This window comes from Neofelis nebulosa, chromosome 6 (genome assembly GCF_028018385.1).
Source record: "Neofelis nebulosa isolate mNeoNeb1 chromosome 6, mNeoNeb1.pri, whole genome shotgun sequence".
NCBI classification, from domain to species: Eukaryota; Metazoa; Chordata; class Mammalia; order Carnivora; family Felidae; genus Neofelis; species Neofelis nebulosa.
In genome coordinates this window covers 75,287,883-75,310,615 of record NC_080787.1, presented here as the reverse complement: position 1 = coordinate 75,310,615, position 22,733 = coordinate 75,287,883, and the positions used below count along the sequence as shown (strand labels likewise).

The 22,733-nt window shown below is 40.0% G+C and overlaps 1 protein-coding gene across 1 annotated transcript in view; it reads right to left on the bottom strand.

Annotated features, from left to right (window-relative positions):
* Positions 1–17,730: 17,730 nt before the first annotated feature.
* SH3BGRL2 (SH3 domain binding glutamate rich protein like 2) overlaps positions 17,731–22,733 on the bottom strand; it is a 57,907-nt gene continuing 52,904 nt past the window's right edge. The window contains exon 4 of the mRNA XM_058734537.1: positions 17,731–20,718. Coding sequence (XP_058590520.1) covers positions 20,707–20,718 — 12 coding nt within the window. The 3' untranslated portion in view covers positions 17,731–20,706. The remainder of the gene's footprint in view (positions 20,719–22,733) is intronic.

Genomic DNA, 22,733 nt, shown 5'->3' with positions numbered 1-22,733 from the left:
CTTGGTTCTCTAGAAAGAGACTTAATAGTCAGTCTCTCTTCAAGCCTGAGGTAGTGAAGTCGAGCCTAAATCTGAAGAGCTTTCTCCTAAGGTGTTCTAAGCTAACATCCACTCGTACTTCTATTCAGAGTTAGTGTGGGACCAACCCTGAAAGAGTAAACATCATTTTAGTAACTTGAAATTGAGAATGCCACCTGGGGGGAGGGCAGATAAAGTTAGAGCATTACTGTTCTTGACCAAACTAGAAAAAGTTGTTGCACTCTATGCATTTTCTGACCAGTTATTTTAGTGTCTCTAGCCTTTCACATGACAGAGAAATAAATAAACTTTCATGTTGTTTAAGCCACTGTAACTAGGGCTTCATCTAGTAGTTGCAGCTCAAACTATTCTTATAAGTACCACACACTAACTGATTGTGCCACTGGAGCTGTGCTAGCCCAGACTATTCTTTTTTTTTTTTAATTTTTTTTTCAATGTTTTTTATTTATTTTTGGGACAGAGAGACACAGAGCATGAACGGGGGAGGGGCAGAGAGAGAGGGAGACACAGAATTGGAAACAGGCTCCAGGCTCCGAGCTGTCAGCACAGAGCCCGACGCGGGGCTCGAACTCACAGACGCGAGATCGTGACCTGGCTGAAGTCGGCCACTTAACCGACTGCGCCACCCAGGCGCCCCAAGCCCAGACTATTCTTAACGGAGACAAGGTAGTATCAGGATTACCTAGAGAGATTTCCTGAGTTATTCCTTCCTCCGTTCTGCTGTCTTGCAGTGCAGGACAATTTGCTTAATAATTTCGTAATAAACAATTTATTATTTCCCGTGATTCTATGGGATGGATCGGCTCAGCTGGGAGGTTCTGTCCACACAGTGTCATTTGGGATTACAGGGGTGGCTGCATGAGCTGGGTACTCAGCTGGGGCTGGAACACCCAGGAACACCCAAGATGCCTTCACTAAGTGTCCCACATCTCAGCTGAGCGCTGGCTGGATCTCACCAGGTTTTCTGTCATTATTCAGTACTGTAGCCTAAGTTTCTTTTATATAGTATCTAGATCCCATCAGAGCAAAGCAGAAATTTCCAGGCCTCATAGAGCCTACGCCTGGAGCCAGTCCAGCCTTGTTCCCCCCACATTGTGCTGGGCACAGCAAGTCACTAGGCCAGCGCAGATGTAAAGGCAGCGGAAACAGATTCTACCTCTTGACAGGACAAGTGGTCTGGAGGTAGAGGGATAGAAAATGTGTTTGTAGCCATTTTTGTAGACAGTCTACATGCAAAGAGATGGATAGAGAAGTAAGATGACTCCTAAAAGGACAAAAGAGTAGGATGGAGTAGGAACTCAGGCGTTTTCTCTTTTGGCACATAGAACGCAATGCCTCTGTCAGGTTTCAGCCAGTCTGTCTATTCAGTCACTTCACCCATTTAATCACTTGACCCCATAGAAAACTGATACTGCTGGGAAGAGGGATGCTCCATGCTTTCTTAGACTGGGAACTCAGGATGGAGCAGCCTGTGGGAACCATGTTACAAGATCTAGCTTTCAGAGTACAAGTCCCCACACTAAAGTTTTTCAGCATATGCTGAGCTGAGCTGATTCACTGAAACAAACACATTACACACAAATACACGTACATGTGACAATCGGATTGTTAGTTTATTAATTTGAAATTGGAAATAGCTGCTAAGTATTACAGAATATTGTGTCTTCTGATCTGTACATTTTTTCCTAGAAGTTGGACAATGTCCTTGGAAAGCCAAATCATTTCTGGAGGTTGCATTCTGATTAGAATCAGAATGGAGGTGGGGCGCCTGGGTGGCTCAGTCGGTTAAGCGTCCGACTTCGGCTCAGGTCACAATCTCACAGTTCGTGAGTTTGAGCCCCGCGTCAGGCTCTGTGCTGACAGCTCAGAGCCTGGAGCCTGCTTCACATTCTGTGTCTCCCTCTCTCTCTGCCCCTTCCCTACTCATGCTGTGTCTCTCTCTGTCTCAAAAATAAATAAACATTAAAAAAAAATTAAAAAAAAAAAAAAGAATCAGAATGGAGGAGTTACATTATCTTAATATAGTGTCCTCTTCTATGAGGCTTGAAGGAAGTGCCTGCTAAGTGGGCAGTTAACTAGAATGCTGGTCCCCTGGCTAAATCAAATCTGTAATCTGTTTATGCACAACCTTTGAGCTAAGAATGAAAGTGTCAGAAAGAGGGGCGCCTGGGTGGCGCAGTCGGTTAAGCGTCCGACTTCAGCCAGGTCACGATCTCGCGGTCCGTGAGTTCGAGCCCCGCGTCAGGCTCTGGGCTGATGGCTCGGAGCCTGGAGCCTGTTTCCGATTCTGTGTCTCCCTCTCTATCTGCCCCTCCCCCGTTCATGCTCTGTCTCTCTCTGTCCCAAAAATAAATTAAAAACGTTGAAAAAAAAATTAAAAAAAAAAAAAAAAAAAAAAAAAAAAGTGTCAGAAAGAAAACAAAGAAATACACAACAGAGACCATATGTGACCAGCAAAGCTTAAGATATTTACTATCTGGCCTTTTACAGAAAAAGCATACTGAGCCTTGAGCTAGATAGTGAATTACTTGGCAGAAGGTATTCTCTATTTCTCCTAGAACAGTGTTTACAAAATGCACGTCACAGTCCAATATGGGGCTGTGAAACTAAGTTACTGGGTAGAAATCTGTATGTTGTGGGCTGAATTGTGTACTCTAAAATTCATTTGCTCAAGTCCTAACCCCCAGTACCTCACAATGTGATTGTATTTGGAGTCAGGACTTTTAAAGAGGTAATTAAGTTAGTATGAGACCAGTAGGGTTGGTCCCAACCCAATATGGTCAGGGTCCTTATAAGAGGAGATTTGGATACAGACACATACAGAGGAAAGACCGTGTGAAGACACAGGGAGAAGATAGTCATCTACAAGCCAGGAGAAAGGCCTCAGAGGAAATCAGCCCTGCTGATGCCTCCATCTGAGACTTTTAGCCTTCAGAGCTGTGAGAAAACAGATTTCTGCTGTTCTAGCCACCAAGTCTGTGATACTTTGTTATGGCAGCCCTGGCAAACTAATGCACAGGAATTTTAGAAATATGCAATAGACTGAATGGAAAGTGTCAGGGAGCACTGTATATTGAAAGAGTGAATATTGTTTAATATAGTTTTATTATAATTATATGGTGTGGGGGGTTGTGGGTTGATATGTATTTCTCAACGTAGCACATGGTCAAAAAGTTTGGGAGCTACTGCCTTAGAATATAGTTAGGTACTCAGTGTGTTTGCTAAGCAATAATTTGTATCATCCTACCAGGGTCCTATCTGGGACTCACTGATATTTCTGCTCTTTGTCTTTCTTTTTCTGTGAGGACTTGTCTCTTTCTTTTCTTCTGGTATCGTGTTGTGATCACTTAGGCAATGATTTTTCATGCTGTCACATCCCCTAAGTCTACCTTAAATCACTGCTCTTCACAAGGTCTTATTGCTTCTTGATTTGTGTGGCTTCTGATCATTTTCAGAACATCTCCAAATGGCTAATTTCACTCATTATTTGGGGTATATCAGACATCTGTTTTTTTCATCTGACCAGCATGGCTATTGACAAGTGGCAGTAGGCCCCCAACTTTTCTTTTGGGGAACCATCTCTCCATACTCCACGTAGTTCTGATGGGCTGTTCTATAGGGTGGATATGTGACCCAGACTGGCCAAGGTCTTCCCTGATATTTGACATATGGTTTTTAGTTGTAAGGATTATGGGGACCCAGAGTTGTTTCTCCTTCAGCAGGGAAGACACTCTGTGAAATGAAGCCAGACACAGACTCAAGCAGAGAGTTGGAGAGAAAGAGCCCTACCATCATGGCTGGAGTCCCAAGACCCAGCCATGCCTAACATGTTAACTTCAGTTCTTCAATCAGTATTCTGTTATCACTGCTTGACTTTAACAAGATGGGCTGGTCCTATTTGCTTCACATCCAGGTTATCCTTGGGCTATAGTTGGCTACAAGCACCCGTTACATGCGCTGATAATAAACACCAGGATACCCAACGAGGAGCACTGGTGTGACGATAAACGTAGGTTTAAGGAAAGATGATGGAATCTGGATTCAGTACTGAGTGAATTCAATTATGTACACTATGCAAGTGGAAAGGAGACATGTAAACTGGGGAAGATGACCGTAAACAAATAGTGTTAAATGAATGAAGACCATGTATGGGAGGTCCTCCTGCACAGCTAACAACTGGACCAAACCAACTGAAACGAACCGGCACATTAAAAATCTTTCAGATTTATGATGTTTTGGTTATAGGAGGAAATTGTAATAATTGAGTAAAAATAAAGACTCCTTTAATTACTCTCATTTTTAGATTTACTTCTAAAAAAAAAACCCACGAAAATTATGGAAACAAAAGTGTAGCTTCAAAATCAAGTTTTAATGAGCTATTCTAGAATAGAAGGTAAAATTAGATATAGTAGTCACCCATGTGTCTGTGAGGATCTGCCATTCACCTACGTACAAGTCTTCCTGTGGGCTTTGATTCCTGAATAGAACAGATCCCCAGAAACATATATTTTTTGACAACACTAAATAAATTACCATGATAAAAAACATCTCTGTAGCTCATGGACTTTGAAACATTAAGAAAGTACAATAACTTAATGAAACCCACCCCACTTCTAGTGCACTAAAAAATTACACCTAGAGTGAAATACAGAAGAGGAATAGGGGGCCTCACGTATGGAGAGCTTCCAGAATGTTGTATAGCACGTCCGGCCAGCTGAGAAGTTATTAGTGATGCAAGACAATAAACAGGCTTAACTCCATACACTTAATGAGAGAGCACAAAATTGCACACGCTTTCATTGACCACAGTTTAAAATAGTCACCCCTGTCTCCATCACTTATTTCCAACTTTCTTCTCTGTTTTCCTTCTGTAAAAATCTCCATAGAGCCTCTAACACCTCTGATCTCCATTTTCTCAATTTTATTTCTTCTTTTTGGGCTCCCTGTGCTTCAATTGGTTTTTATAAGATTTCTGCTGAAGTATTCTCCTTTACAAGTGGCTTGCCTGCTCCTGTAAGAGTCCTTAAAATCATACCTACTACTACAAGTCCACTTGCCCCAACTTATGATTTTTTTCTTTAGTAACTCATTCACTGGTCCTATACTCATTCACTGGTCCTATTCCATTTCTACTATCTCTCAATTTCAGCTATTTTTGCCCACATTTTTTTGGCATATAGATTACTTAAAGAGCTCACCCAAAACTTCCAGAATGTCAGAGCCAAAGGATGTGTTTTAGTGTTTGTTTGACCTTTCTTTGAGACTATTCTCCCTCTCAGCTTTCCATATAATGTTTTCCACTGTTGTTCCTATTTCTTCGGGTGGTCATTCATTTTCTGTTCTCCAGGACTTCCTGAGCCATCTCATCCCAGCCACTGTGCTGTCCAATGGTGAATTTAATCACCTGGGTGTCTCACCACCTCAAACCCAGTGTCCAAAAGCAGCCTCATTATTTCCCCTATTTCAGTTAATTGCATCCACCAACAAAACCAGAAAATGTGGGCGTTACCCTTCGCTTCCTCTCCTCAGCAGCTAATGAGGCCTCTCCATGGCCATGACCCTGGTTCTAGCCCTTATCAACCCTGAATTAACTTTCTAATTGGTCTCCGCCTCTACTCCCCAGATCACCCTTCCCCACAGCCCATCTCACTGCCAACTCTGTGATTTTAAAAATGCAAACAAGACACTTTGACATTCTTGCTTTAAATCTTTCAGTGCCTTCTAGTATCTACAGCAGTGCTTCTCCAACCGCAGTGTAGCTCTGAATCATGCAGGAGTTTGTTCAAATGGGATTTGGACTGGGGTTGGAGTGCGGCAGGCTCCATGTGTTGCTGCTGCTCCTTGGACCACACTTTGAGTAGCAAGAGTTCTACGTTCGAGTCCAAATCCCATAGCCCCTGATAGTCTGGTCCCTGTTTACCATCACAGCTATAATTCCTGACATTGCCAGGAAACACCCATGATGCTACAGTCAGTCACTCCAAACCTTCATTCCACCTTGATCCACTGACCCTCACAGTTTTCTAGCCACATTTCTCATTTCTTTTGTAGGCCAATGAAATAAGCACCAGCTGGGGATTAGTCAATATTCAAAAGATAAAAATCAAATAAAATTTCCATAATAGCAGGGAAATACATGTTTTACAAGCTCTTTAGTGTGAAATGGTTCAATAATATCACATTTGTTTCACATTTCTTAACAATTCACCTTTGGGTCTTTACCATGGTAATCTTTTTTTCTTAATGAAAATCTCACTAAAATTTTCATGAAGCCAGCTGTGAGAGAACAGAACTATATTAAGAGTGTTATGAAAAATATATTATACATCTTACTCTAGATATTGTCTTTTAATATTTTCATCAGATTATCAATTGCTTATCTTCATTCTAGCTTTATAGCTTTTTCTTTTATCATTAGTAGTGGCTAATAAAAAGGTAGATTAAAATACATTTGGCCATTTGATCAGGTTTGAACATAATTTCCTACACCACAGACACGGGGAAGTAATGTTTGTGTGAGAGAAGATCAACCTCCTCTTTCTTAGAGCCCAGAAAAAGTATTATCGTAGGAAGAAGAATCTCTCATAATGTGGTTGAGCCATTAGGTTCAGCCTCATCTCCTGCCACTTCCAGCAGCACTGACCGACATCTTATTAATCATGGAAACTGCTGAGCTATTTTGTTTCTGTACTTTTGCATATGCTATTTGCTTTGCTTAAAACTCCCTTTCTCACTCCCATAGCTAAGTCTCCCTTTCAGAATTAGGTCAAATGGCACCTGGATTAGGAAGCCTGAACTGATTACCTCAGCTGAGCTAGCTTCTCACTGAGTTACTTACAATAACCACTTGTTTGTCCTGCTGAAAACTCTGATTTATTTGTGCCACCCCCACCCCATTAGAGATGGGGTCCTTATATCTCCTGTACCTGGCTGGCACGTGTTCACCTAGAAGATGCTTGTGGTAGGCAGAATAATGCCCTCCTCCTCTCAAAGATGTCCACGTCCCAATCCCCTGAACCTGTGAATGTGTTGCTTTATATTGGCAAAAGGGAATTTGCAAATGAAATTAATGATCATGAAATGGAGAATTTGTTTTAGATTATTATGAGTGGGCCCAATGTAATCACATGGATCCTTTTAAGAAGGAAGAAGGGTCAGAATCAAGGGAGATGTCAGGTGAAAGCAGAGGCCAAGTGATGTAGCCCTGAGCTAAGGCATGCAGGCAGCTTCTAGAAGCTGGAAAAGGCAAGGAAATGGACTTTCTCTTAGAGCCAACAACAGAAAGGAATGCACTCCTACCAACACCTTGATTTTAGCCTATGATAACCCATTTTGGACTTCCGACCTCCTAAACCCCAAGGTACATTTGTCCTCTTTTAAGCCACTAAGTTTGGGTAATTTGCAGTAACAGCAGCAGTAGGAAACTAATACGGTGCTCCATTAATGTTCTTTTACAGAATGCATGAATTAAAAAGTGCCTCAGGGTCTTCTTTTCTGTTCTTGCACTCTTTCCATCTGCTCTTTCTCCCTGAGAAGGCTGCAGGTAATGGCCCCTAGGAACTAACCAAGTGTCCTTTTACACCCAGGACTTGTGCTGGCCCAGCTGGGTCAGGGGCTCCCTGCTATATCACTCCACCAAAACGCAAAGTCATGCTTAATTACTTTCTACCACCTATTGGTGCAAGATCCTGTGGTTGGTGCTATGCAAAAATCTTACTTTGTCTATAGCTTACTTACTTTTAAATTCCCTAGAACCCTTGGACAATGAATACTGCTATAAGGTAAATTCAAAAACAACACCTCTGGTTATCCGCTTCTGCCCTTCCCCAGGTCTCCCCATACTCCCTGCCTGCCCTAAAGGTGCAGGAATGCCTACCTCCTTTGAGATAGCATGTTTCCTGACCCACTTAGGTAACTTTCCCCTTCCCCAGGCCTTCATTTCCAATTTAACATATGTAAATATATGCTGAAAAAGGCTTTTTAAAAGGTAAATTTCCTTTTCACCATTATCCTCACAGGTCTTTTTTTTTTTTTTTTTTTTTTTTTTTTACAGCCAAGTTAGCATATAGTACAACAATGATTTCAGGAGCAGATTCCAGTGATTCATCCCCTATGTATAACACCCAGCTCACAGGTCTTTGTAAACCACTATGGTGACTACTCTCACTATGGTAAAATTCAAGTCTACTCTGTAACTTGTACTCAGCTGTCAGGCCTCTAGGTGTCGCCACCACCCAAGTCCTGCTGAAAGGTGCCTGGCCCTGTATATATACATACTAAGCATGTAGTAGTTTTTCAAGATGATCTAGGGGAAAAAAACCCACAAAACGTGTGCGTGTGTGTGTGTGTGTGTGTGTGTGTGTCTGTGTGTATGTATGTATATTTCATTCTACCTCTAGTTTTCTGTGCAGAATTCAAACTAAGAGAATAAATGATACATGTGGCTACTTTTTAATTTTATTCTTTTGCTCTATTTGCCACAGCAGCACTGGAACATGCTGGATTTTGTCTGAATCTCAGGATATTTATTAAAGGTGCACCCAGTTCCATAAACACACAAAGAAATTGTTTTTCTTGTACAACATTGTTTTAATGTTTTCCCTTCCTTTAAATTTGCATACAGTTTTGGAGACTCCTGTGACTTGATTTGACTTTCAAAGCGAGTGGAAGGCAGAAAGCACATGGAAGAGTGGATGTATTTAGCGTTCTGGAAATACTCTGAAAGTTCACTAGTCACTAATACTCGGTTCTTCCCCATTCTGAAATTTTGTAACTTGTAAATGTATGGTATTTTAAATTTGAAATAAGAATTCTGGGAAGGAGAATTTAGAAGGGTTCAGAAAGATTGAAACCCTGCCCTCCAGTACTGTTTCTTTCTTATTTTATAGTTTTTTCCCCCCCATATTGCCAGAATCCAGAAGATTTATCTGTCTTGACAGACTTTTACAGAAATTGTCCGTTCAGTTCTGTTTTCTTTTTTATTTATTTTTGAGAGAGACAGAATGTGAGCAGGGGAGAGGCAGAGAGAGGGGGAGACACAGAATCTGAAGCAGGCTCCAGGCTCTGAGCTGTCAGCACAGAGCCCCAATGTGGGGCTCGAACCCATGGACCGCGAGACCATTACATGAGCTGAAGTCAGACGGTTAACCGACTGAGCCACCCAGGGGCCCCCCACATTTCCTCCTTATGCCAGAATCACCTCCTCTGTTCATGTGCCCTTATTTGTGCCATGGGACTGCCACCACTTCTGCTATTCTATTTGTCGCTCTCTCCCTACAATTCTTGTTCCTGACTTTGTAATGATTGCAGCTTACTTTTGATGCCTGTTAGAGGTCACAGTTCATAGGCTAGGCCAAGACTTGAATCACTGGAAAGAACATTCTGTCTAAAGATACTTCTTGCCTCTTGTTTCTTTAGGCTAAGATTTAGTAGGACTAAAAATTGAGACAAATCTGCACTGAGATATATATGGATGGATGTGTATACATATAAAAAAAACCACACACACACACACACACACACACAAAGAAAAGGAGAGGTTTCCAAATCTTGCATTTAATATTTATATAGGCATTTTCTGAAAGCTTTGAATCTAACCGAAGCTACCGGTTAGGCAAAGAACTTTGACTATAATGAACGTTATTGTAAGACAAGAGAACATGCTGTTTTTATCATCCACCCACTTGCTCTCCCCAAGAAAAATACTGAACAGCAGTTAGCTCATTTCAAGGGCTATATCTAGTTACTGCTAAACTGGCAGACTTCTGCCAGGCTTCTAAAAGCAATTCGTATTGATTTCTGACTTTAGGGCTAAAATTAATAAGGAGCCCAGGAAGGCTAGGGTTTTTTCTTGAACAGAGAAACAACCCAAAGGTTATGTTAGTGACTGAATTTGCTGTGCTAGTTAGGGATTTAAAAAAAAAAAAAAAAGTATGTATATAAAAGAACATCAATCACATTGGAAAAATGTGTAGTTATAATAAAAGTGTGTTTTTGGTATGTTTTTATTGCAAGCCAGCAGTGACCCTTCCATTTGCCTATTAGAGAGATTAGAATGTTTTGTTAACTAATGCTTTTGTAAAATAATAGTCCCAAACCTCTCTGGCATATGTATTCATGAATGACAACATCGGGTTTGTGGGGTGAGTATAATTACTTCCTAGAACTAAGACCAATGTTACTAATGATTTACAGACATTTGTAAATTCTGTACCATACAACCCAATAATTAAAAGGGTTTAGAGTCTCTCCAGTGTGGCTCCTGATCGCTGCAGAAATTCTTTCTACAGGTGGGCTTGGTCATACAATGACATCAACACTGTAAGCTCCTAACATGACAGAGCCACACTGGAAGCTGCTTTTATTTTCCCAGCCAAGTCCAGAACGGTGTTGGTACTCTGAATACCTATTCATTATTCTTGATTTAGTATATATGTCTCGATGACACACAAATCCCTCAAATACTGATGAGAAAATCAACACAGAAAACAGGGGCCAGCCAACATTCCAGCAGCAAGACTGGAGATGCAGGTAAGGAACCAGCTGTCTTTTGAAGCCAATTACTTTCTCAGAAAAATTAATTTTTCTTTTACTTCTAGCTCACGTAAAAGTTAATAAAGGAAGGATATCTGGCAGGATCATCTATCTCTCCATCTACCCACCCGCTTAATCGCTAGCCACCATGAAATGAGTCTGGGAATGTACATAACCATTGGATTTAATTGGACCCGGCATGTACTATTTCCTAATAACCTTCTGCCTTGTCTCCCATTAGAAGTGAGATCTTTTAGGGTGAGTGAATAGGTCAGACCTTACAGAAAAGTTTTTCAATTTTCTGTTTGCCACAGGAGTAAATTAAAAGCAAAAAGAGAAAGAGCCAATAGCTAGCTATGTGCTTTAGGGGAGTACTGGGTTCTGGGTATTTATTGTTGAGGAATTAAAGAGAAATTCTACTTCGAGGCTAAGACCAATGTTCTAAACACAGATTGGTGCATATCCTCCGATAACTGGTTACATGAAGAGTCCTTTCTAGGACGTTTAAGCACATATTTCAGCTTCATGCTTTTTTCTTTAAATAATATTTCATTTTCAGCAGCTTTATAAAACTGAGAGCCACAAAGTAAGGATGACTAGAAGTCATGGTTACATCCTGAGATCTGCATCTTCCTCTAACATTTATATTTGTGACATGACAGCAGCTTACTTAACAACTGAGTTGCCAACTTCCCACAATGAAGTTTTGGATACTTGACAGCAAGCCATCAGTATTGCTTGTAATGCAAATTTTCATTTAAACTGCCTAAACTCCACAAAACACTGATAATCCTTTTGCTCTTACTGAACATGGCTAATTCCAGATGGGAAGGCATTACGAGAATTCTTCTATGATACGTGCCAGGTATCAGCTTATCATGCCTTACCTCCAAATTCACCCTCCACCACATGCTAATAGTGGACAGAATTCCTTTAAGCAGGTGTCGCTCACGAGTGGGACGTGAAGCTTTCTCAGTTGGAGGGTGAGGGAGGGACACCACAGGAGGAAGGCGGCTCTCCTGTGTGGTTGCTGCATAGTGGGTCACTGGTGTGGGTCCGATAGTGCTGCCTTAACTCAAGGCATGTGGCCCCAGAGCACATGGTCCCACATCGACCCTGAGCTCTGGCCTGGCAATAACCTCCCTGCAGCCCCCTGACATGGACACGCTCCAGGTCTTCTGTCTGCATTGGCATCTCCACTCTCTCTGCAAACACACATGCCTCGCCATAACTCGAGGTAGCTTCCTGTTGCGTGGTGACTGTAGACTTGGGGAAACCAGTGAACCTCTGTGCCCTCTAGTGAGCTGCAAATATAACTTCTCCAAGGTGCTCTGAGGCCCAGCTTCTCTTCCGAGTTTGTCCTTCCTTGGGTATTCTCCCTAAGCCACAGGGTATGATATGCTTTCCTTGTATCTGATAGTCACTCCTTTATCACTGTTTGGTGTTTCTTTATATTTAACTTCCTGTTTAAATAACCATGTGGTGTTTATCTCCTGGTTGGTAACGGACTGATAAAACACATTTTACTTAGCAACTGGTAACTGTCAGCAGAAAGGACACAAAGAATAGAAGTTACCAGTGATACAATAAGAAAACTAGACTTTTCAGTTCATGGCTATGTTTTTAATTACCAAATAGACTAAACACATACTAAAATAGACTAAAACACATACTAATAAGCCATGTATTTTATTTGACTGTAAGGACAGGTTTTATATAACAAATTTATTTATACAAGTTAAAAAGGACATACACTAATTCCTCTCTCTCTTTTTTATAATTCCTCTGTCTTAATAAACCTGACCCAAATCAAATGGTATACAGTAAAAAACACTGGGGCGTCTGGATGGCTCAGTGGGTTAAGCATCCGACTTCAGCTCAGGTCACGATCTCACAGTTTGTGAGTTCCAGCCCAGCATCAGACTCTGCTTGTCAGTGCAGAGCCTGCTTTGGATCCTCTGTCTCCTCTCTCTGCCCCTCCCCCACTCATGCTCTTTTTTCTCTCTCAAAAATAAACATTAAAAAAATAAATATAAATAAAAATAAAAATAAATAAAAACACCAAGAAAAGCAACTTCTGAGATACTAAACAGTGAACATTTACAAAGAGTTACAAAGAATACCACACTTTCATCATCATGCAAACGTAAACACTGAGTCTCATCAAACTCACACACTGGTCTTAATACAGGATTAGAGACAACGGATCTGGTTTTTATAACATCGTATTTGGGCTTAACTGGTGGCTGGTAGTTATATCAGTGAGATACCCTCACTGAAACAGGAAAGTGCTATTCTCTCCTTTCTCAGATGTTTACCAGGCGAAAGATACAAGCTGACGTACCAATTAAAACAACAACAACAACAAAAAAATGACTTCCTAGCACACAGAGTTCTTGGGCTTTGGCTGGACAGCTTATTTGGTGACTCTTAGTTCAACACAAATCATGCAAAGGATACTCTTCCAATCAGCAAAAAATTAGAATGTAAATTAGAACTATACTGAAAATATTACCCAATGAAAGGTTATTTGCAATGAGAATGCAATAAACAGTTTTCAGCAATGGTGAAAACATTGGGGAAAAACAGACCTTCACCAACATTTGAAATCTATTTTCTGCTAAAATTACCCATTTTCAGGAAGACAGCCAATTCTTTAGGTAGATACCACTTCCACCCAAATTCTGCTATCACAACTTGTCATTTTGCCTGCATATCCATCTAATTCCAGTAGTACCTCTGTCCACCCTCCCTGTAGATGTTTACGTTTTGGGGTTCTAGAGGACTGAGTCCTTATGGAATCGCCTCAGAGGTACCCTGGTCCCTAAATGAGTTAATGATAGGGAACAAGTTTCCAGTTGTCCTTCAGCAACCACCCACAAGTCTGGATGCTGTAGTCATTTCACCTGCCAAATATGTAACTGTTAAAATTCTGTTTGCCCAGTCACCTCATGACGAGGCTGGGAAATCTGTCAATATTCAGTTTATCATTTATGATTGCCATAGTGTAATAATAAACGCTTACTAGGTGTGTAGCATAGTACAGTGAGGGAAGCTGCAGCTGGAGTCCCTCCTGGGGAGTAAAAATATTGCTGTCGTCATCACTTCTGCTACCCATACCAGTTGGCCATATCTGTGGCCAGGAGCAGATTGTTTAAGAGTGGTTTACCACTAAAGATAGGCAGGGAGAGAAAAAACGGTAAGTCTGGTCTAGGATAACAGAATCAATGCCAAATTACTGGTCTTTTTGCCCCAGCTGTTGATCTCAGAGTCATCTTTGAATCTAGTTATAGGCCGTCCCACAGCCCAGAATCTGTATTTCAACCTAGTGATGTGATCAGTACATGGAATGAAATGGACTGATAATGGAGAAAAATACTATCCCAATTTAACAGACTTGGGATAATAACATCAATAAGCTAAATCAAATTAACATGAAAAATGTTCATCTGTAATGCATCTCAGACAAATTATGGAGTTATTCCATCCATCCTCAAAGGATAAATCCTACATAGGTATGGTAGTTCAGGAGAATGACAAATAATGAGCCCCAAGGCAACACACAAAGCAGCTACATGAAACACAGTTGGCATCTCTTGACTTGCAAATCTTAACAACCGTCACCATCAATTATTTCAATAACAAATAATACAGGTTTTCTCCAAAAATTATCTTGCTAAGAGTAGAAACAAGAAAATGGTTTCAAACCCTGGGCAAAGAAAGGCAGATCTTTTTCCTTAATACTCCCATTCTGTTTTAACCTTTGGCAATGAGCCCAGAAAGAAACTTTCAAAAAGCAGATTATCCATATATTCTTATGAGCTCAAATGAGTTTTACAGATACAGACAGTTAACATTTTAGGTAAACTAGGATAAAATCCTACTGATATTCATCACTGTTTTGCAGATTATAGATGCATCTGTATGGTTCATTAAATTCCCTCTTAAGAAAAAACACACACACACACACAAACCACCATGCCTTCGTTCACATATGTGAACCAATTCAATATGAGACACCAACTTCGTAAGACAATAAACGAACAAGAGGTTGGATACACAGAGAGATGCCCCCATATTACAACACACACAGATTACTCCTCTTCACTACGAAAGTGCTTTAAGCTAGAAGGGCAAAAAAGCAAAATGAGAAAAACATTTCTCTTGGCAGAAGGATTAGAAAATTCTATTCCAAAAGATGTTCACATTTTCTTTCGTTTTACAAACGAAGGAAGGAGATATTTTGCCAAAACCCCAAAAACCTTTTAAAGATTTTGTAAATTCTATTGTAAATTCAGGTAAAGAGGCTGGTACAGAACAGTACTGTCCAATAGAACTATGACGCAAGCCATACGTGTAATTGAACATTTTATAGTGGCCACCTTAAGAAAAAGGTGAAATTAATTTTAATATTTAATTTAACCCCAAATATCCAAAATATTATCATTTAAAAATGTAATCAATCTAAAACTATGATAGTTTACATTCTTTTTTTCATACTAAGTCTTCTAGTATGCCCGGGTCCTTAGTCTATTAAAAATGCTATCTACTGGTCAGCAGAAGCCTCAGAAGACAAGACTGCATCGTAATTTCTTGTTCTTAATACCCACCAGTTTATACACACAAAAACAAGATATACAGACAACACACTGGGTTATATTCACAGGATACAGATCTATCTCATTCAGCTTAAGGATTATTTAATTATGAGTACAGGTTTGAAAACAATCTCCTGTGACTTAAATAAACCTTTCTAATGTCCTTTTAAGTATAACATCATTTGGGCCTAGTGTTAAGTCTCTATATGTTGGTATACCAAGGAACTGTGCATATATAAATATGCAGTCTATATAAAGATTTCCTTTTGATAAAATCTTGTAGCAGAAAATCAAATATGACATTAATTTCCTACCAAATAACTAGAATTGATGAGCCTTAAAATAGCTTCAGAGAAAGAACCCTCCTAGAGCATAATAGTGGTTTCCAAGGTATGTCTTCTCTTGGCTAATATGTTGACAAGCTGAAAATTAGCACACAATCAGAACACACAATATATACATTTAGCTTTATTTTTTCCAAATAGAATAAAATTTCACATGCTTTTCATACTTCTGTAAATAGCTTCAGAAGATTTTTCTACTCTAAATATAGTTTACTTTAATAGTTAAGTGTTAACTGATAAAAGGTTAAGTATAAAGAACTTTTAAAAACAATTAAAAACAACACAATAGGAAAAAGGGTAAGAGACATGAAGAAGAATTTCCAAATTCCTACTTAGGAATTCCCATAATAAAACATGTTCAGCTTATTAGTAATCAAATATGTGCAAAATGAAACCACAATGAGATACCATTTTACACTTTTCGGCTTGTCAAAAATTTGATTCTGATGATCCCAAACACTGGCAATAATCATGAATACTGAAAATTCTAGGATACCAGTGAAAGTGTAAGTTGGTACCATGACCTTGGCAAACAATTTGGCCTTATCTATTAGAGTTGATAATGTGCTTTATTGTACGACACAGCAATTCTACTCAAGGTAATACATTCACTCTTGGGTATGTGCACCAGAAGTCATAAAAAAAGAATGCTCCACTGCCTTTTTCTTTTTCAAAGAAAGATGTAGTTCAATATCCAGCAACAGGAGAAGGGAAAAATTTTGATATAGTCATACAATGAAGTAATACATAGCAGTGAAAATAAACAGGATACTTGTTACAAAATGATAATGCCCAATTGCAATGAACATACAAATGACAGAAGAATACAGTTTAATGCCATTTATTATTTAAAGGTATATACATGTAGGTAAAATGATAAAGGACAGAAAGGCTATGATCAACAGAGCTCGGGACAGGGGACCCACTCTCAAAACAGGGATGGGATAGGGACAGAGAAGAGCACACAGTGCCTCAAAGGAGAGGCAATGAGCTGGTGGCAGGCACACATGGGTTTTTTTTATTACTCTTTATGTTTGTGTTGTGTGTGTGTGTGTGTGTGTGTGTGTGTGTGTGTGTGTATTCCATTGCAGGAAACAATTTTTAAACCGGAAAGCATTCTAACAAACAAAAAAATTGCACGTAATGTTTCAGAAGACAAACTGTCATCTGGAGCGCCATAAACTGACCTTGACTCTATCATTCACCACTTGTAGTAACTGCTGCTCTTGCTTCTCTGTTTCTCTCCTCCTTCAGGATGGAGACAGATAGTGCCACCCAGACAGTGCCCATTACATTCCAGGGGCTCAGCAAATGCTGATTGAAAGAATGACCAAACTAACCTGACCTGCATTTCTAGAAAGACCAGGGAAACTGAAATGTGGGCTACAAGTGGGCAGTGATTACTTGGTTTATTTGTTTTCACAATTTAGCACATTTCCTGCAAACTGACAGCCTGTTCTCTTTTATCTTCTCCTTCACCCTCCTTCTGTCTTGGTGTTTAAGGTTTGAAATAGCTCAGAGATGAGATCAGCCTCAGACTCTGCCTTCAGAATGCTTTCTTCTGCTTTCAGAGAGGGCTGTATCAGAGGGGGCCGTGCTATTTAAGGGTTGCAGCAACACTGTACTTGGTTTTTTGCACCCAATTAAGGGAACAAATCCACCAATCCAGCTTCAGTGTATTCAGGAAACCACAGTCATCTGTTGGAACCAACCAAGGGAGCAAGAGATTTAATGCCGTCCTGGGTCACTGTCAGAGATGATTCTGTGATCACCTCCCAACACAAACACACAGAGGACCACAAACATGAATGTCTCCTCAAATGGTCAGATGATCCATCTGCATTTTCCCAAGTAACCCACAGCATTCAGGTATGAGATTCACAAATGGGGGTAGAAATATAGCATCCCAACTAAACAGGAAGTCTTCAACCAAATACAGAACTAAAATTAGAAAAAGTATAAGAAATGGTAGGGAAGGGGTGCCTGGGTGGCTCAGTCAGTGGAGCGTCCAACTTTGGCTCAGGTCATGAACTCATGGTTCATGAGTTCAAGCTCTGCATCCCATCAGGCTCTGTGCTGACAGCTCAGAGCCTGGAGCCTGCTTCTGTGTCTCCCTCTCTCTCTGCCCTTCCCCCACTCGCACTCTCTCTCTCTCTCTCAAAAAATGAATAAACATTAAAAAAATGGTAGGGAATAAACACTCCATTTTCAGAATACATGTTTCCTGGAATTTATTCCTTTTTAATGCTGAATATAAAATCTGAGATTTCACCAATGCCTTTACAGACAAACACATACACATTGAAATCTAAAAACAATAATTATGCAGATCAAAGTAGGCCCTGACACTTAAGAAAAGCTGTTAAATGAAAAGCATTTCTAGAAAAAGCAAAATGCTATGTAGCAAAATCAAATTAAAATAAAAAAACAGAAAGAGGCTTTGGTACCTTTAAATAACAGAGGACAAAAATAAGTTTAGTTCATTATTAAATTCATGTAATATAAAAACATCTAGTGTTTGAAGGAATCTATAAAACAGAAACAAATCTAAAATGTATCAGAGCCTGAGAGAAAAAAATCTTCCTTTTATCCTCTTTGATTTTAATAGAACACCAGAATTTGGAAGAATTTATTTTCCCAACTAAATTTTCTTTTGGTCTGCATATACCTAGCAGGATGGCACTCTGTATTTGATCTAATTTTAAAATGGCATTTTATTTTTAGCAGCACATTTCCTTTGTCCCAATAAGCCTACTACAGGAAATAAAAATTCTGTCTTGAAATGCCTGTGATACTACATCTATGTCTACAATATTCCCACCTAGTTCTTTCCTAGGTTTTCAAGACTGTGAATATTCAAATCTAAAGGCAGTTAAAGAAGGGAACAAGAATCATTACATGTTTGGAATTTAGCTGGTAAAACAGTACAAGTAAAGAAACAATATTCTCTGAATACAATGTGGTCCCAGAGGGCAATACGTCATTACTCTGCAGAGCCCGAGTATTGCGGTAAATGCCATACCGTGTGCTTTTACCTCACTCATTACAAGTACAATACCAGCCAGGACTGGTCTCTCCTAGTTCTGTGCGGATTAAAAAAAAAAAAAAGGCGGGGTGAGCGTTAGATGATGTGTAACTGGTAGCAATTTAGCACTACTATCCATCCATCTAGTCCGTTCGGGAGAGCCATTCTGGTCCTACTGTGACCACAGTAATTCAAAAGTTTCAAGATGAACAAACGTGAGTAGCTGTCTTAGTCTAGCAAATATCATGTTGATCCCACAACCCCAGAATTTCCCTCAGTCTTACCAAGTTGGTTCTTAGCACTCACTGGGAAGAGAAGACTAATGTAAGTTAGCTCACTGTAGCATTAAACTTTGAAAATTGTTGATATCTGAAAATGAAAGTCTAGGTCTTATCAGAAGACTCATTTACTCAAACAGAGTATCCAGTTGAAAAAAAAAGTTTCCTGGATAGTCCCTGGGATTTAGCAAACGGAATATGACCTGGAACTTGTTTAATAATGCCAACTAAACAGTAATACCCATAATTTCACAACAGCTTTCCTTGGAGAGAAAATCGTGGATCATGTATTTGTTCTAGTCAAGTAGAAATCTGTGGCATGCTTTTCTTCTGGTTGTAGTCCTGGGCTGCAAATCTCAGGCTGGGATTTCAGCTTTAGCATTCAACAAGTCCTTTAGAGTAGTCCACATTTAGTTAGTTGGAGGATGAAGCAACACATGTGACAGGGCTTTCTTCTATTCTTTCAATTTCTTACATCCTGCTCAGAATCTGACCAACAAGTCCTGCATTGGGATGCTTAGAACAGCAGGATATTTTAGGCAGCCCTCTTGGAATTTATCCTATTTAAGACTGCTTATGTTTGACAATTAAAAACTCTAAAGACTGTAAGCAGGGATAAGGATGGAGAAAAGCAGCCTCTGCCCTAACGGAGTAGACATGTTCAGCATCCACTCCAAAGGGAGTAGAGATTTTACATGCCACGTACAATTCAGAGCTACTCTCTGACAGCCTCTTTCTCATATACACTGAAAGCCCACTGGAAGCCATATATGGAATGAGAACATGTATCTACATTACTCTGAAAAATCTGGGACCGTACATTGGTCAGATATGTGAGCAAAGCTAGAGGTTCAATGAAAAGCAACACAGGAAAAAAATTGTACCACAATATTAGTATCTTTTAGTAAACCTCATCAAGGGTTCACAAAATATATCCAACCAAGATCTTCCTTTTCTCAAAAAAATATAATCCATTCACAAAATAGAATAAGCAGCTATTAGTTAGGGAAGCTGCATTTAAAAATATGCTATTTATGCATAAATAAGTTGCTAGAGCTGAAAATCCCTTCAGATAGGAGTCAGGTAATTTCCCTATAAATTTACTATCTAATTAATTTGTACACCTTCTAAAATATACCTTTTAAGCTGTCTTATATATTTAAATGAAATTTTTCTCTTGCAAGAGATAAAGAAGCCTATCTTTTACAAAATAGCAACTATTTTTATCCCTGTAACTTGGTCCCGATCACACATTGTTGCAGCAGTGATTTTTGGAAACATTTGTAGGAATTTGGAGGATTTATGGAAATAAGAGTGTCCATCACCAAAGGCGGCCAGAACATCTAACTTTTTCTATAGGTGCTATTACAAAGCACCAGAATCGTGACATTCGTGATTTTGCAGCAAATTTTTCAGCTCTTTGTCAACCAGCAAATCTTTCTTTCTGATCAAAAGATTTCTAATAGCCTGGCAAACTAATTTCGAGGATACAATCCAGGCAGCTTAAAGAGAGGCCAGTCTGAGCAATACTGGCATCAAATACAGCCCGGGGCAGATCCAACATTTTCTCTCCAGTGGTCCCACCCACTTATTTTTCAGTCATTAAGGAAGCACACCTGTAACAGGTAAAATCTAGTACCTCCAGGTGAATGAGGCAGCTGCAGGCAATTCTGAAAATAACAAAAAACCCACCACAGTCCTGATTTGGTTTTAAGCAATCATGCAATCCCCCATTATACCCATGTCTTCCTAAAACACCTCTCCATGGCAAGCAAAGTTACTGATGATGCATGTGGCTTTAGTCACAGTGATGCATTAGGTAAGCAGGTGTGTGCTGAGTACCAGGGGGTGCTCCAAAATGCATCTCCGTCATCTTCCACTTGTCTTCTCTAAGATTCTGTCTATTTATTAAAAAAAGAAAGAAAAAAGTCAGTTATTGCATTGGGTTGACAAGAAAATTCACCCTGGCAATGACATTTTAAATGTCAGGAATGGCGATGTTGGAAATCATAATAATCACCCCCATGTGATTGAGGAATGCAAATCCTAGGATTCAGGATCAGCACAGATTTATGATATCCCACCGACCTCCCACATATAAAAGTGGTAAGAAGCCACATGTTTCCAGAGACTGCCGAGACTGCTCTCAGAGGCACTGTTCCACTCGTACCCAGGTGAGTGGGGCGTGCATGGGTCCTCCACTCAGGGGGCCTGCAGAGGGTGACCATAGCTGAAGAACAGCACCAGCATGGCCAAAATATGCTGCCACCCCAACTCCCCAAGTGCCACCTCTGGCCCTCCCCCCGTGACAGCTCCATGTTTCAACCATAACACAGACACCAGGCATAAGGTGGCTTCCGAGACCTGCTCTAGGGAGCTGGGGCTGCTCAGTGCCCAGGATTTAGTAGTTATGACATATTTTGAGGATCACCCCTGAACAGCAGGGATCCCAAAGCAGAAACTTCTCCAGGCCCTGCCTTGAGTCTATTTAAACAACAAACCTGATGGTGTTCTACCTGAAAATTATTGGTGAAATGGCCTCCTTTTCTCCTAGGTACCATCTTAAGAAGTTGTGAACGTTCTTTTCCTATCATCTCTCTTCTCTGTCACTGTGTAAAAGCAATCACAGATGCTAATGGTGTTTTTATACGTTCCTTGGCAGGCTTTCTAGCCCTATTGTTTATGTACATATACTGCAGAGAGGGTAGGGAAGGAAAGGAGAAAAGAGGGCTTCCACCTTTTAGTACATTCTACCTGTGAATGCTCTGTATAGGCCTTTGAGTGTGGATTGTGGACTGAGTGTGTACTACTATCAAGGAAAAAAAAAGGGGGGGGGGCGCCTGGGTGGCTTAAGTGTCAGACTTAGGCTCACATCATGATTTTGCAGCTCATGAGTTCGAGCCCCACATCGGGCTCTGTGCCGACAGCGCAGAGCCTGGAGCCTGCTTCGGATTCTGTGTCTCCCTCTCTCTCTGACCCTCCCTCATTCATGCTCTGTCTCTCTCTGTCTCAAAAATAAATAAACATAAAAAAAAATTTTTTTAAGTGAGTAGGAAGGGGGAAAAGGTTGAATTACTCTTGAAGATATTTTTCTTTCTCCCCTCTGCAGATAAAGTGTGAGTTGCTATTAACCATTAAGGCCCTGAACGATTCACAAGACAGGGTGGTACAAACGACGCACCATGGACTTGTACTCTACTTCCATGTGCTCCTGCTCATAGGACTGATTCGGGGGCCTGAATAGGTGGGCTGAATGGGTGGAGTTGCCCAGGGCCTTTGGAATGGTCTACTGAAATCAAGTAAATGTCAACGGCATCAAGACCAAGTTTAATACTATGACCACAAGTCATGTGAAAACGCATGTTTTATAGATCATGGGCTTGCTGAGAAATTCATGAGAGAACAAATATTTTTAAAGAGTAAAAAAGTCAGCCCTCAAGTCTCCAAGGAATTTACATCTTCAGGAAAAATGAGAACAAAGATGGCAAGCACACAGTATTTTTTTTAAAGGTTTTTGCATAGATAATAATGTCCACTAGATTTATGTGTCCATTAGATTACTCCCACCCCAGTTTTTTCCAGTTCTTTGAAGATAAATCTGGATTGTTTAATATCTTTGGATGAGATATGTTATAAAAATACTACAATTTTCCTAACAAGTATTCCAATGTTCCATCTTTATAAAAATAGTTTTAAGAACCTTTAAATATTACATGTGTGGGTTTTGCCACTGTTTAAAACATATGCATGGAAACCACCCACAACCATCTGTGGACTTACTAATGTAAAAACAAAGCAAGATTTCACATTGGCTCTGAACTGCAGGTGCTGGTGTATAATTTATATTATTCATGGTCTCTACTTTCCTTCCATAGGTGTTCTAGAAAGGGTACAAATCCTGGGTAGCCTCAAAAGA